At 43.1% G+C, this 13,480-nt stretch overlaps 1 protein-coding gene and 1 long non-coding RNA gene across 10 annotated transcripts in view; one reads left to right on the top strand and one right to left on the bottom strand.

Annotated features, from left to right (window-relative positions):
- Window positions 1–848: 848 nt before the first annotated feature.
- Window positions 849–2,852, bottom strand: LOC134481570 (uncharacterized). The gene is made up of 2 exons (XR_010057226.1): window positions 2,518–2,852; window positions 849–1,700 (listed from the first exon to the last, which is right to left on the bottom strand). It is a non-coding gene; the product is annotated as an uncharacterized LOC134481570 (long non-coding RNA).
- A 480-nt stretch (window positions 2,853–3,332) lies between these two features.
- Smg7 (SMG7 nonsense mediated mRNA decay factor) overlaps window positions 3,333–13,480 on the top strand; it is a 64,609-nt gene continuing 54,461 nt past the window's right edge. For 5 of the 9 annotated variants that reach the window (NM_001415738.1, NM_001415742.1, NM_001191549.3 and 2 more), the window contains 1 exon segment: window positions 3,520–3,656. In NM_001415738.1, coding sequence (NP_001402667.1) covers window positions 3,628–3,656 — 29 coding nt within the window. In that variant the 5' untranslated portion in view covers window positions 3,520–3,627. 9 annotated transcript variants of the gene reach the window in all.

Here is a 13,480-nt window from a genome sequence, read left to right as displayed (position 1 = left end):
CCCTGGGTTCGGTCCCCAGCTCCGAAAAAAAAAGAAAAGAAAAGAAAAGAAAAAACAAAAGACAAGTCATCAGTAAATGGGCTGATGAACAGAATTGATGATTCTCAAAATCTGAAATATAAATAAAATGAGGGAGCATACACTATCTTCAGCCATCAGGAAAATGCAAATTAAAACTGTCCTGAGATTCTATATGACCATTCAGAAAGGCTCTTCATAAGAAAACCAATCACGGGGCTGGAGAGATGACTCAGTGGTTAAGAGCACTGACTGCTCTTCCAGAGGTCCTGAGTTCAATTCCCAGCAACCACATGGTGGCTCACAACCATCTGTAATGGGATCCGATGCCCTCCTCTGGTGTGTCTGAAGACAGTAACAGTGTACTAATGTAAATAAAATAAATAAAAGTAGTTTAAAAAAAAAAGAAAACCAATCACAGCTGGGTGGTGGTGGTGCTTGCCTTTAATCCCACCACTTGGGAGGCAGAAACAGGCAATCTCTGTAAGCTCATGGTCAAGTTGGTCATAGAGAGACCAGGACAGCCAATCCTACACTGAGGGAAAAAAAAAAAACACCAAAAACCCTAAACCTTAAAAAAACAAACAAAAAGAAAACAAAGAAAAAGAAAGAACAAAAAAGAGAAAACAAAAATCAATCACAACAAATGCTGGTGAGGATGAGGCCGGGAAAGGAATTCTTATGCGTTGTGGGTGGTAATGTAAGCTGGTCCAGTTTCTCTGGAAGTCAGTGTAGAAGTCCCTCAAGAAACTAAAAAAGAACTACCATAAAAGTTAGCTCTGCCATTCTTGGATATAGACCTTAAAGAATCTCAGTCAACACACAAGAGATCCTGGCGCATTCATATTTATTGTTGCACTATTCCTTATAGCTAAGAAATAGAACCAGCTTATGTGCCCATCAACAGATGAGAAAATGTACATATACATAATGGAGTTTTTCAAGCAAGGAACTGGAGGTCAAACATTAAGAAAAATAAGCCATACTGAAAAAAGACAAATACATTTTCTTTCTCTCATACACAGCATCTGTGTTTATAATGTGTATGCATCATGAAAGTTCAAACAGGACCATGAAAAGGGAAGACAGAGTCTTAAGGGAGGGAAGTGGTGTGGAATTCACCAGACAATGAAAGCAGAATGGAGGACTAAGAGGGGGAGGAAAATAGTATGAAGGAAATTAGTGGGGGGAGAGAATAAAGAGTGTGTGTGTGTGTGTGTGTGTGTGTGTGTGTGTGTGCGTGCGTGTGCGCGCGCGCGCGCCATAATGGAACCTATCACTCTGTGTGCTAACTTTAAAGAAAACAAACTAGAATATTTGGGTATATACAGTAGTAACTTCCATCCTTTGACTTTCAGAGTTGAACGCTACACAGCGGAGATGTAAACAGTTTCTCACTAGGTGGCTCTCTTTTCCATGAGTGGGCAGCGCGTTGGTGCTGGTGGAAGACAGGGGCCATTGTACTGCTGCAGTTGCCTTGCGCGTCACAGCGCACAATACTCGCGCTTGCTTGCTGCATGAGGGGGCAGAGTTCACTTTCTGTTTCGTTAATGACAAGCTGTCCTTGAGACTTATTTGCAAGTGGGCTGTACTTTCGTTTCCTGAGAACTGAAACATGTTCCAAATAAACATTGTTCGAGGTTAACAGGCGTTGGATTCAGAGAAAGACCTGGAAAGCGATTCTTTAGGCAGCATGGAATAAAACAGAAGAAATCAGGTACCCAAATCAGAACCAAGATCCCATTGAATTGCTGATTTTAACTATATAGTGAGGGCTGCATTATTGGATCTTATTCTAAAACATTTTAGGATAGCTGCTTATATAATTTTTCAGTATCAATTGAAAATAAAATCTGTAAAATGTCAATAACTACTTCACTCCGTCAGAATGACTTGTTCTACATGACTCCACATCATCACGATCCATTATTTCTATTTTAATCCTAAACCTGACACAAGATACTTAAAATATTCGTTCTCAAAATGGAAAATTATTTTTCTTAGACTCCCTCATGCTGATAAATCTAGGTACTTAATTTTAAAAAAAGAAGTGGCAAGTTCTAAAACACTGCAGATGTCTTTGAGATCAACCTTCGAAGACGAAGCGTCATTTCTCACTGAGGTACCTCTGGAAAGAACGTCAACAGCCTTTCTGATCGCTCTCAATTCTAAATGCCTAAGAACTGCTTGTTAGATTCCTAGGCTTCTCAGCTCTCACTGAATCTCCTCCCGGAGGTCTCTCAGGTGATGTCGAGTAGGAATTAAGCAAGGGTCGACCGCCTAGGAAAAGTCGAACAGTCTCGACTGCTGGAGCCGCATCTAGCCTGTTCCTTGCCAGTCTCTTCCTTTAGGGACCGTCCTGGCGGAATCCCGCCTCCCCGCCTCAAGCAGTTGTGGGGAAGCCCCTTCCCTTTCCTCGCACCCTGACTTTGTAGTATCGCCCCCGCTTTCTCGCTCCAACCCACCACCCGCCAGTCTTCATAACCTGCGTTTCATAACCTGCGTTTCCTTCTCGGGCCGGGTCCTCTCACCACCCGGCTCTGGGAGAAAACTATGGAGGTGGTTTTCACCCTTGGAAGGTTGGAAATGCCCAGAATGAATGCCTCCGGGTCTCCCCCAAATTTTGCTGGGAGAGTAAGGGAAGAAACGGACTTTCCTGCTCGGATAACAATCTCGACTCCCAGCCTTTTAAAAAGGCAGGGAATCCAAGCCGGGAATCCTGGGCGGTTTCCCGGGAACCCGTTTCTCCACGGGAGGGTCACCCGGCCTACACACAGCAGTTACTATGACAATACAACCACAGCCTCCAGTTTCCATGGCAGCGCCCAGCCCAATCTGATTGGTTTTCCTTTCTATTTCTCCATGGGCTCCGCCCTATGCCCCTCCAACTCTCTTCTGGAGTGCTTGGGGAGGGGCAGCTGAGAGGAGGGAGGCCTTTGCGTCACTCTCCGGCGCGCGAGGGAAGACAAGAATCGAGGAATTGGCGGGCGGAACTGTAGGAGGAAGGGGTGGCGTTTCCGGTGGGGAAAAGTGGAGGAAAGGAAAAAGGAAGCGAGAAGTGGGTGGGTGGAAGGGCGGAAGGCTTTGAGTGTAACTCCCGGCTGATTTGGGCTCGATGTTGGCGGTGAGCTTGGGGTTGCCCCCTCGCACGGGAGGAGAAGGACGGATCATTAGGAAGCCTCCAGGCGCTATCACCAGACTTCTCAGCCGGCGCGCAGGCGCCACACAACTTGCTGATCCCAAAAGGGAGAGATATAGAGTAGCGGAAACCACCCAGAGGGACCGGCAGTGCTAAAGTCTCGCGAGAGCGAACCGGACTTCCTTCCTCTGGTTCTCCCTCCTCTTCCCCCGCCCCCTTCCCTTCTCCCTCCTCTTCCCCCCCTCCCGAGCCGGAGCGTCCCTGTGTCCCACAGGCCAGAGCCGCAGCTAGAGCAGCTTTCCCCACTCCCTCCCCCTCGCCTCACTCACTCCCCCCCACCCCGCGCCGAGCGAGGAGGAGTCGGAGGAGAGGAAGATGGCGGCGGCCGCCAGCACCCGCGGGGCCGCGGGGCCGCTCCGAGGAGCCTGAAAGACCCACGGAGGCTTCGTGGCGAGACGCGGCGGCGGAGGATGAGCCTGCAGAGCGCGCAGTATCTCCGGTGAGTGCCGAAGCCCGGCCGAGGTGTTGTGGGGACGGGAGGAGGCTTGGGGGGGCCAGAAACAGCGGACTCCCGAGGCAGTGGGGGAGTTGCAGCGTCCTTCTGTCCCCGGGCCGGGAGGCGCGGGCTGAGCGGGCAGCTGCGGGAGGGGGCGGGCACACACATGGCTGCCTGGCCCTCGCCGGGCGAGCTGAGCTCTGGTGAAGCCGGCGATGAGCGGAGGGAGGTTGGGGAAGCGTGAGAGAGAACGTGTGCGCGCGCGCGCCTGCCTGTGCTCTCAGGCTGCGGGCCGGGGTAGGGAGAGGCACCCCGAGAGCAGGCAGCGATCCGGAGTAGAGGTGGGTGTGAAGGGGTCTGGAGCCTTCAGCCGGGGAAACGTGGTGTGCTGGCTGGAGCGATGCATGCGGAGAGTGGAGGATGGAAGTCGGCACACCTGGGGGCTGGGAGGGTGCAGACTGGAGGGCAAATTAGAGGAGGGGGAGCCCGCAGGAAACGCGAGCTTGTTCTTTTATCGCGGGTTGGGAGTAGGGGAAATAATGCCTTCTGTCGTTAGTTGGAGGGGTAGGGGAACCCGAAAAGGGGGGAAATGGATGGGGAAACGAGGAAAGAGGGAGGTGCTATGAACAAGGTGATGTTCTCGAAAGAAACTGTAGTTGGAAGATACCATTCTGAGAGCCGTGTGCATTCATTAGGTGCGATGTAAGGAACTTGTATGAAGGAGATAGAGTGACGCATGGATACTGGTGTTGCGCGTGTGTGAGTGTGTGTCTAGCGTAAGGGAGGGAAGCAGGGATTGATACACACTTAAAGAAGGCTCACATGTATTGACATGATGTCGAGAACATTTTGAATAGGAAGACAGCAGCTGTTGTGTAGTCAGAATAGTTTGGTGGATTCTGAGTGAGGGATTGGGGAAAACACCTTGATGACAAAGGAAAATAAGGTTAGCACCTGAGATTAATTGAGGAGCTGCAAAGACTCAGAAACTTAAAAACTGGGCCTTTTTGTCTTTCAAGAACGATTTTTTTTTTAAAGGGAGGTATGGAGAAATGCTTTTCAAACATTATTTCATACCTTGTGGAGAAGGGAATTGAATGGGTGGATAATGGAATGATGAGAGTTACTTCAGCTGTTTAGAGATTAGTGATGTGGAAGAGTCCATGTGTTAGAGTGGTCCCACATATATTTATATTGCAAGAGAAAGTATGTTGTTCTGTGGTAGACAGAGTGGCTGTTCTGTCATTGAAAGAAGTTATTCATTACACTGAGAGGATGATGGGATCTGTGAATCTTTGATTTGTGAGTTTAGCACAATATGTATGCCTGATATTGTAAGTTGATACCCTCTTTTTTCTTCTGTTACCCTTATTAGTACATTAAACTTTACAGTGAGCTATGAATATAGGTGCAGTAGACAGAAATAGAAACTACCAGGACAGTTCTTAATCTTAAGGAATTTGCATCATAATATCCAATAGGTGAGTAAATTAATAGCACAGACTAATGTAATTATCACCACAAAAAGGTACCATATTGATGAGTCCTAGATGACCTGAGCAGTGGAGGGAAATCAGGAAAGACTCTCTTTGTTCATCTGCTCATTTATACTCCTATGATTCATCGGTTGTTTGGTTGATCACCTGTACGTAAGGCATTGTACCAACTGCTAAGAATAGAAAGTAAGAACTCCACCCTCTTACAGAACTTACAAGTTTGTTAGGTTTTAAAAGAAAAGAACACTTAAACTCTTAGGATGGACAGTCTTCTGACAGCCGTGAATTAAGAAAGAGAGATTGTAAACGGAAGGACATGGGTAATAAGGAAATGGAGGGAGAGTGGTGCTAAGTTAGGCAGTAGTGCTGGGGGGCATACAACTGGAAAGCTTGAATGGAGTTTAACTTGGTTCTTTTATAGATTAGGAAGGTGAATCCAAAGAAGTTACTGAGCATCTTATGGCTGGTGTGTAAAAACAGACTCAAATGTTTGCTTGTCTTGGAGCTTCATGTCAGCGTTCTGTGCTGCCTGACTATGCTCATTCTTTGCCCAAGTGTGAATGGAGGGCTTTCTATATTCTAGGAGCTGAGTCTCACTGGTGAGCAGAAGGGTGAGCATGGGAGAGTAGGTCTTGATAGAAAGTCAGTAAACATGAGCAGATAAATACACAATAAGGTCCTTTGAAATGATAGAAGGGAAAATAAGGGCATGTGCTTTTATGTAAGCACAGGAAAACCTATTCTGTAATTCGATGCTAAAAGGGTCTTAAAAAGTAGACATTAGAAATTTTGTAGTGAAAGATATAGCTTCATTTGTGTAGCATGCTAGCCTGACACGCACTAAAAAAAAAAAAAAAACAAGATGTGCTATAGTCGTCCTGTAATCCAATCATTCTGGAAGTGGAAACAGGAAGATCAAAAGTTCAAGGTCATCCACTATTAGCAAGGTCAAGGCCACCCTTGACTTCTTGAGCCCCTGCCTCAAAGAAATCTGAGGTGCTTTGTTAAAAGACAATTTGTATGTTCACAGCATTGAGAAAATTATTGTGTTATAAAATATGTGGACCTTTAGGGCTTGAAATAAGGTCTTGGCAGTTGGAAGACTGTGTGGTGACAAATATTAGGAAAGTGCTGATACTGTTAATGCAGAGATAGCTGGCTTTGAGAAGCTTCTGTGCCAATGTATCTTTTTTTGTATAAATCTGCTTGGAGGGAAGAATTACCCTTAGGTTATGGAGTCAGTGACAGGTTGGTACCAATTTGGCTCTGAAGAATGAAGAAACATGGAATGACAGCTACATGTCCAGCTGCAATCCAATAGGCAAAAAGTTAGAGGCATGAGATATAGAATCCCTTCCAAATTTCTCAAAGCCACTTTTGCTTTTGTAGATCTGTCCTAAGTAAAGACAGCAAATCTTAAGTCTGCTACTTACAGGTATATTCAGGAGGAAGGAGACCAGCAATAAACATTTGTGCTAGCTTCAGTTTCCCTCTTAATTTTTCAATTTAGATTTATTTTTATTATATATATAATATATACATATTATATACACATATATTATACATATATGATATATATTACATTATATATAATATATATTATATATACATATATTACATTATATATTATATATATATATATATGCCAGAAGAGGGTGTTGTATTCTTTGGAACTGGAGTTACAGATGGGTGTGAATGGCCGTGTGGGTGCTAGGAATCTAGCCTCCTGAACAACAGCCAGAGTTCTTAACTATAGAGCCTTCTCTCTAGCCCCTAGAACAGCTGGTTTTCTCAATAGAGATTAGGGAGGTGGCCTGTGACCTTGACTTTAGGAGGAGTTTTGTTGCCTACCTTTGTCAGTGGGAGAAGACCATGACTGGACAGTTTTTAAACTGCATAGCTGCAGACTTTCCCTCATGTAGAGTGAAAATTTATTTTCTCTTAGCCAAATTTTAGTTTGTTAGAGTAAGTGAGCAGGGGTGTCTAGTATTGAAATGGTGGGGTAGTGGAAGTGTAGTGGCAAGGTGGCACTTTGAGACAGTGAACTACTTATGGCGGTCAGAACAAGAAAGCAGGGAACTCAGCATTAAAGGAACTGAATTCATCTCAAAGAAAAAGCATAGATGAAAAGAAGAAAAGCCTGTAGAGGGAAGAGGTGCAACTGTGAACAAGACTGCAGAAAAGTAGCCTTTTCCTGTCCTAGTAGACTCGCACACTCCTGCCCAAGGAGATGTTGAAAGACTTAAGTTTATAAAGTAAGACATCCTTGAACATAAGCATTCTAGGCAGGAGGCAGTGTGAGTATATTACCCAAATTGAAGCAGAAGTCAGATTCTTTCTCTTGATTTGACAAAATGAAAGATTTTTTAAAAGACTAACACTTGGGTTGGGGATTTAGCTCAGTGGTAGAGCGCTTGCCTAGGAAGCGCAAGGCCCTGGGTTCGGTCCCCAGCTCCGAAAAAAAGAACAAAAAAAAAAAAAAAAAAAAAAGACTAACACTTTGTTGAGTAAAAGAGTAGATTGAGTTTAGTCTTTCTGTTATGTGTAGAAGGGTGTAGATAGGCCATAGATCAGATTATAAGACATAATACACTTTAAAATAATCATTTTTTTAAAGAGTTTGGAATTTATATACCTCAGGCACATTCTTAAGTTTCTATTACTGTGGTAAAGATCATGACTAAAAAGCAGCTTAGGGAGAAAAAGGTTTATTTTATCTTCCACTTTGCAGTCCCATCATCACTCAGGGAATTCAAGGCATTAACGGCGCACACGTGATGGAGGTGTGATGAAGGTGTGATGAAGGTGTTCTGTTTATTGGATCATCCTCCATGGCTTACTCAGCCTGCTTCCTTATATATTGAGACCTCCTTTCTAGGAGTACCACTACTCCCAAAATGCTGGGCCTATCCACATCAGTTGATCAGGAAAATGCCCTAAAGACTTGCCTATAGGGAATCTGGTGGAGACACTTTCCTGCTTGAGGATTCTCTTCCCACGTGACTTTAACTTGTGTTACTTTGTCAAAAATCTAACCAAGACACATAGAAAAGAGTGTATGTGTGTGTGCGCGCGCGCTGTATACTTTCTTCATTATTCTCTTTCTGTCTTAAATTTTCTTCTATGCTGCGGTGTTCCAGTGAAATAGTTGATTCCCTAGCATTAGATTCTTTTATAGAAATGGTCCATAAATGTCTGCTTTGCCAAGATTTCCCCCGTTACCCTCTATTGAAAGGTCATTCTAGTGTCATATTCCATGTTAGACACTTTAGAGTCAGAAATGAAACAGCAGGCGCAAACTTGTCTTTGAGACAACAACAACAACAAAAAGGTTGTCTTTTGAGTTGAAGGGAAATGCTCCCATGTTATTGTAAGATAGAACGCATCATGGTGAGTCTTGGCTGAGTGTAGATGAAGGAGCAAGCATACGGTGAGGCTGGTGAGAGAAGTGGGCGGACAGACCTTTAGGAGGAATAGATACCTAAGCAGAGTGGGCTCTACTTTCTAGAGCAGTCTGGTAATGTTGAGTCTGACAGGAAGGCTCAGAAAGACTTGTAATGTGTACACTGGTAAGTCCTTGCGGTCCACAGAGTTGGTGTGTTGTTTCCCTCACCTGCTCACTTCTTTCCTCCATTCTTAGCCTTCTTAGGATGTGAAGTAGCCTCAATTCCAGAAAATCATCAAACATGGCTGCTTTCCCAAATGTGGCAATTAAAAAAATAACTTGAGGCTTAGACGTTTTTGTGTTAATAGCACATTGCTTGCTTGTATATTGACTGGCTGAATTACCATGTTTGTTAATTTCTGCTTCCTTTGTGGTTTCAGTTGAATTAAAAATGTATACTTCCTGTCTTAGTTACATTTCATTCTTTGCTTTCGCACAGCTGCTGTCCTCTATCTTTATGATGGAGGAAGCAGTCATTGAACTTTTTGTTGATTTTTTTTTAAATGGTTATGTCATAGTAAGATCTAGACCCACTAATAAAGCCAATTTCCTATGAAGCCCTTGTTGGGGTGGAGAATGGTTCATACTGTAGAAGGACTAGTTTGTTTTATATTATATCGAGTCAGGTCTTCAGCTACACCTCTAACAACGACTAGACTTTTGAATTTTTATTGTGAATTTGTGTCTGAAAGTTTAGATGGGCTAGTTTAACTGATGGTATTGTTTGGGGATGAGCAGGCAGGTGTGTTGAAGAAAGTGGTTTGTTCATATGTATGCATTTTGCTGTGAAGTTACGTTTAGTTCCTATAGCTAGACTTAGCAAAGGGCCTGGGAGATTGTCACTATGAAGAGCTAGTCATCAGCAGGAAAATAAGAGACATGTCACATGGGAAATGAGAACTTGTAACCAACTCCTTACTGATTAATATGCAACTGAAATTGCTCAGGAAAAGTTGTTCGATGCCAAATTCTTAGTCAGTAGAAACTTAAGTCAGCAGTAACCAATTGTTAAAGAAAATTTTAGAAATCTCAGGTACACTAACATGTCTGGTTTTCTTTTTTCTTGATTGCTGACACTTGGTTGACATAGTGGGCTAGATAGGCTTCATTTGGATGGGCATGGTTTGTCCTGTGCACCTTGTGCCATTGGCAACTCCTTTGCCTGTACCCATCAAATGCCAACATCATCCCCCATTGTCGCCATATATTATTGTGAGGTGTTCCTTGGAGTGTAAATTCTCCACCAGTGAGGACACTGATTTTAAAAAGTATATATTCATAGTATTGTTTTACATTGTTATAACAGAAACTTACATAGTCAACTTAGACAACAGGTTTATTTCAACTTAGTTTCTGGCGGTTTCAAACCATGGTCAGTTGTTTCTGTTGAGTTTTGGCCTGTGGTGAGGTAGCAGGGTGTGTGTGTGTGTGTGTGTGTGTGTGTGTGTGTGTGTGTGTGTGTTCATTTGTCTGTTCATTCATGTTAACAGTAGCTCGGAAGCAGAACAAAAGACTCATACCCCAGTTTCCTTTGAAGGTACACATGTGCTTAGTGACCTAAAGCATATTATGAGACACCGCCCCCCGCACCTTCTGTGGGAGTTCCATAACCTTCCAGAAGTACCAATCCAGGGACAAACTTTTAATGCTGTGCCTTTGGATATGTTCCAGTTACAAATAGATATAGCAGTGTCTCTTTTCCTCTAAGCCATGGATTATTTCTCATCAATTTTCCCTTAGGTAGTACTAAGCTAGCTACCATGTTCCTACTTTTAGACACATGTACATATTTCAGCTTGGTTTTGTGAATTTGAATTTTGCTCTACTACTGGCAGTTACTGAATATTGCATGTACAGCACCATCCCAGAGCTTTTCAGTGGCAAGTTTAAAGTTACTGGAGACAGTTGAGGAGCCGGCCAACTTACTACGTGCTGTAATAGAGAAGCAAAGGTGATGTGTGAATGTAGGGATACTGCTTGTTCCAGTAGGTGGAGATGGGTGAAGAGGGCATCTTGCTGGAGGTGAGATTACACATAAATATTGAAAGATGAATGGGAGTTTTAAAGGGAGGAGGGAATTGAGCACTTCATATTGTACAACCAGGCTAAACATGCTCAGACAACTTTTTTTTTCAAATAACTTTTTAAAAGTTGTATCTTCCCTGATATATTTCATAATATTAAATGTTCTGACCAGGCACAAGATTCTCACAGATAGGAGAAGTAGAGATGTGAAAATGGCAGTTTGAACAGTTGGTAGCTGGCATGGGTCTTAAAAAGGGAAAAGCAATTAGTTAGGTGTCTTCTACAAGCCCCATCTTTTCCTTGTGCTCTTGACTATATCTGCCATTCCTCTATGACCTATTTCATTTATGGTGTTACTTTCTTTACTAGTGTTTTCTGTGAAGCAATCTCAAGTTTCCCTTAAAAGTCTGTTTCATTCTGATTTTCCCTCTGAATTCTGTCATTCATGCTCTTGTCTTAAGGCTAATTTTCAAGTTTATCCTGCTGCCTGTTTATGCTTTTTTTTTTTTTTCTTTTCTTTTCTTTTTTTTTTTTTTTTTTGGAGCTGGGGACCGAACCCAGGGCCTTGCGCTTGCTAGGCAAGTGCTCTACCACTGAGCTAAATCCCTAACTCCCTGTTTATGCTTTTATTGTGCTCCATTTTTTGTTGTTGTTCTTTGGTACGGACATCTTCAAAAGTGCCAAAGACTTCATAATGACCCAATTTACCAACTATTTTCCTTTCTTACGCGTCTTGCCTTTGTTTGCCTTCCTCTGATGGATGTCTCTTTCTTATATCCATCTACACTATCCCACTAGTTCCGTTTGAGCCCTTGTATGTTTCAGGACTCTGGAGATTAAAACAGAGAGAGAGACTATGCTTTCAGTTGTTGAGGTTTTCCTGTTTTGATACAGTGTCTCACTGTGTACCCCTAGCTGGCCTGGAACTCACTCTAGATCAGGCCAGCCTCTTACATAGCACCTGCTTCTGCCTCCTCATTGCTGGGATTAAAGTTGGTGTGCACTGCCCCTTGCTCAAGTGGCTTTAATAAGTATGCATGCACTGTTAGCATATATCTCGTACTAGCTATGATTTATACAGAGTCACATGGAAAGTTCTTAAGCTCTGTTGCTTTTCACAACCTATTCTGATTATTTGGTCCTGTTTTGTTTTTCTGTCCCATTTCACCAACCAGTGGCAAAAACGAAGGCATGCCCAATTATTTTCTCTCCTTTCCTTTTCTCTTTTCCTGAGATAGGGTTTCTCTGTGTATCCCAGGCTGTTCTGGAACTCTCTTTGTAGACTAGATTGGCCTCAAACTCGCAGAGACTGCTTGCCTCTGCCTCCTAAGTTCTGGAATTAAAGGGGTAAGCCACCACCGCCACCACACAATAGCATTTCGTTTTTAGATACTGTGTCTACCCACAGACTTTTGGTGCCATTGAATCATCATTCTTTAAAACTTATCAAGAATACTGTCTAAATCATTGTGATAGTCTTGGATGTATGGTTGGTCTAAGATGTCATTCTTTCCTTTCAGAGACTCATGAACCCCTTAATGAAATGGGCACAAAGATAAAAATAAATGCAGTTGAGTATTCTCCTTTAAAGTGTATGATCTCAGCTGGAAGTGGTGTTGCACACCTTTAATCTCAGCCATTAGGTAGGACCTTTAGTCTCAGCATTTAGGAGACAGAGGCAGGTGAATCTCTGGTCTGCATAGCAAGTTCCAGTCAAAACAACAAGAAGAAAAACAGTGTGGTCTCTGTCACTCAGTTGCCCTGGGTACTTATACTTTCTGTGCCTCATTTCTCTGTACTCCTATCTGTTGCATAAAGTGTAGAGAGTGGTTCTGGTGTGTAGTAAGTACATAATCTGAAAGAGAATGTAGCACTGACTAATCATTTATGCCTCTTCCTTCTGGACATAGGTCATTTGAGAAGTCTTACTGTCAGTTTTCTGTTTGTTCTATTCCTGTAAAAGCTACTTAGAGGAAAAGAGGATTATTTTATCTCACAATTCTACACTACAGTCCTTTCATTTGTGAGAAAGTCAAGGCAGTGGGAACTTGAAACAGCTAGTCCCATAATAGCCACAGTCAAGACTGAAGAGAAAAGAATGCGTACATGTTTACTTGCATATGCTCAGCTCACTGTCTCCACGTTTACAGAGTTCAGGACACCTCCCCATCACCCAGGGAGTGGTGCTTTCTACAGTGGGCTGGGTCTTCCCACATCAGTTAACTAGTTAAGAGGCCAACTCTCTTCGCAGATAATAAGTTGTGTCAGGTTGACAGTTCAGACTAACCATCCCAGTGTCATATCAAACTCTTTCCTACAGTATGAGTGTGAAGCCAGTTTGGGATTCATGAGACCTTGTCTTACAGTAAATAAGCTTTATATCCATCCTTCTTCCCATATAGTTCCTTAAGCTTTCTCATTTTCCTCATTGGAGATGCTCCTTGGGATTCTGTCCCTCTCCCCACCCACCCAGGTTTAGACTTGCAGTCATGAGTTCTCCTAATTTCTTTACCCTCCTGTTTGTACCATTCTGGAAATATTGCTTTTCTCTTGTTTTTCCTTTTTCCTTGCTGGTTCTGTCCATTTTTTACTCATACCCTTCTAGCCAGTATCTTGCCTGTAGTTCTTCCTGGGAAACATGAAGTATTGACTGGGCTTTAACTACTGCTCCTTCCTCTGTTGTTTGTAAAAGGGAACATGGATATGAAGAAATAGTGTAACAAATTCTGGTTCTCCTTCAGACTCCACACCATCTGTCCTATCACAAATACATATTTTGCAGTGGTTCCAGATTAATATTGAAAAAATATTTATGTTGGCTTTCCCTTAATTATACTCCTTAATCTGGCATTGTTGACCTT

The sequence above is a fragment of the Rattus norvegicus genome, chromosome 13 (assembly GCF_036323735.1).
Source record: "Rattus norvegicus strain BN/NHsdMcwi chromosome 13, GRCr8, whole genome shotgun sequence".
NCBI classification, from domain to species: domain Eukaryota; kingdom Metazoa; phylum Chordata; class Mammalia; order Rodentia; family Muridae; genus Rattus; species Rattus norvegicus.
This window is presented reverse-complemented; position numbering and strand designations above follow the sequence as displayed.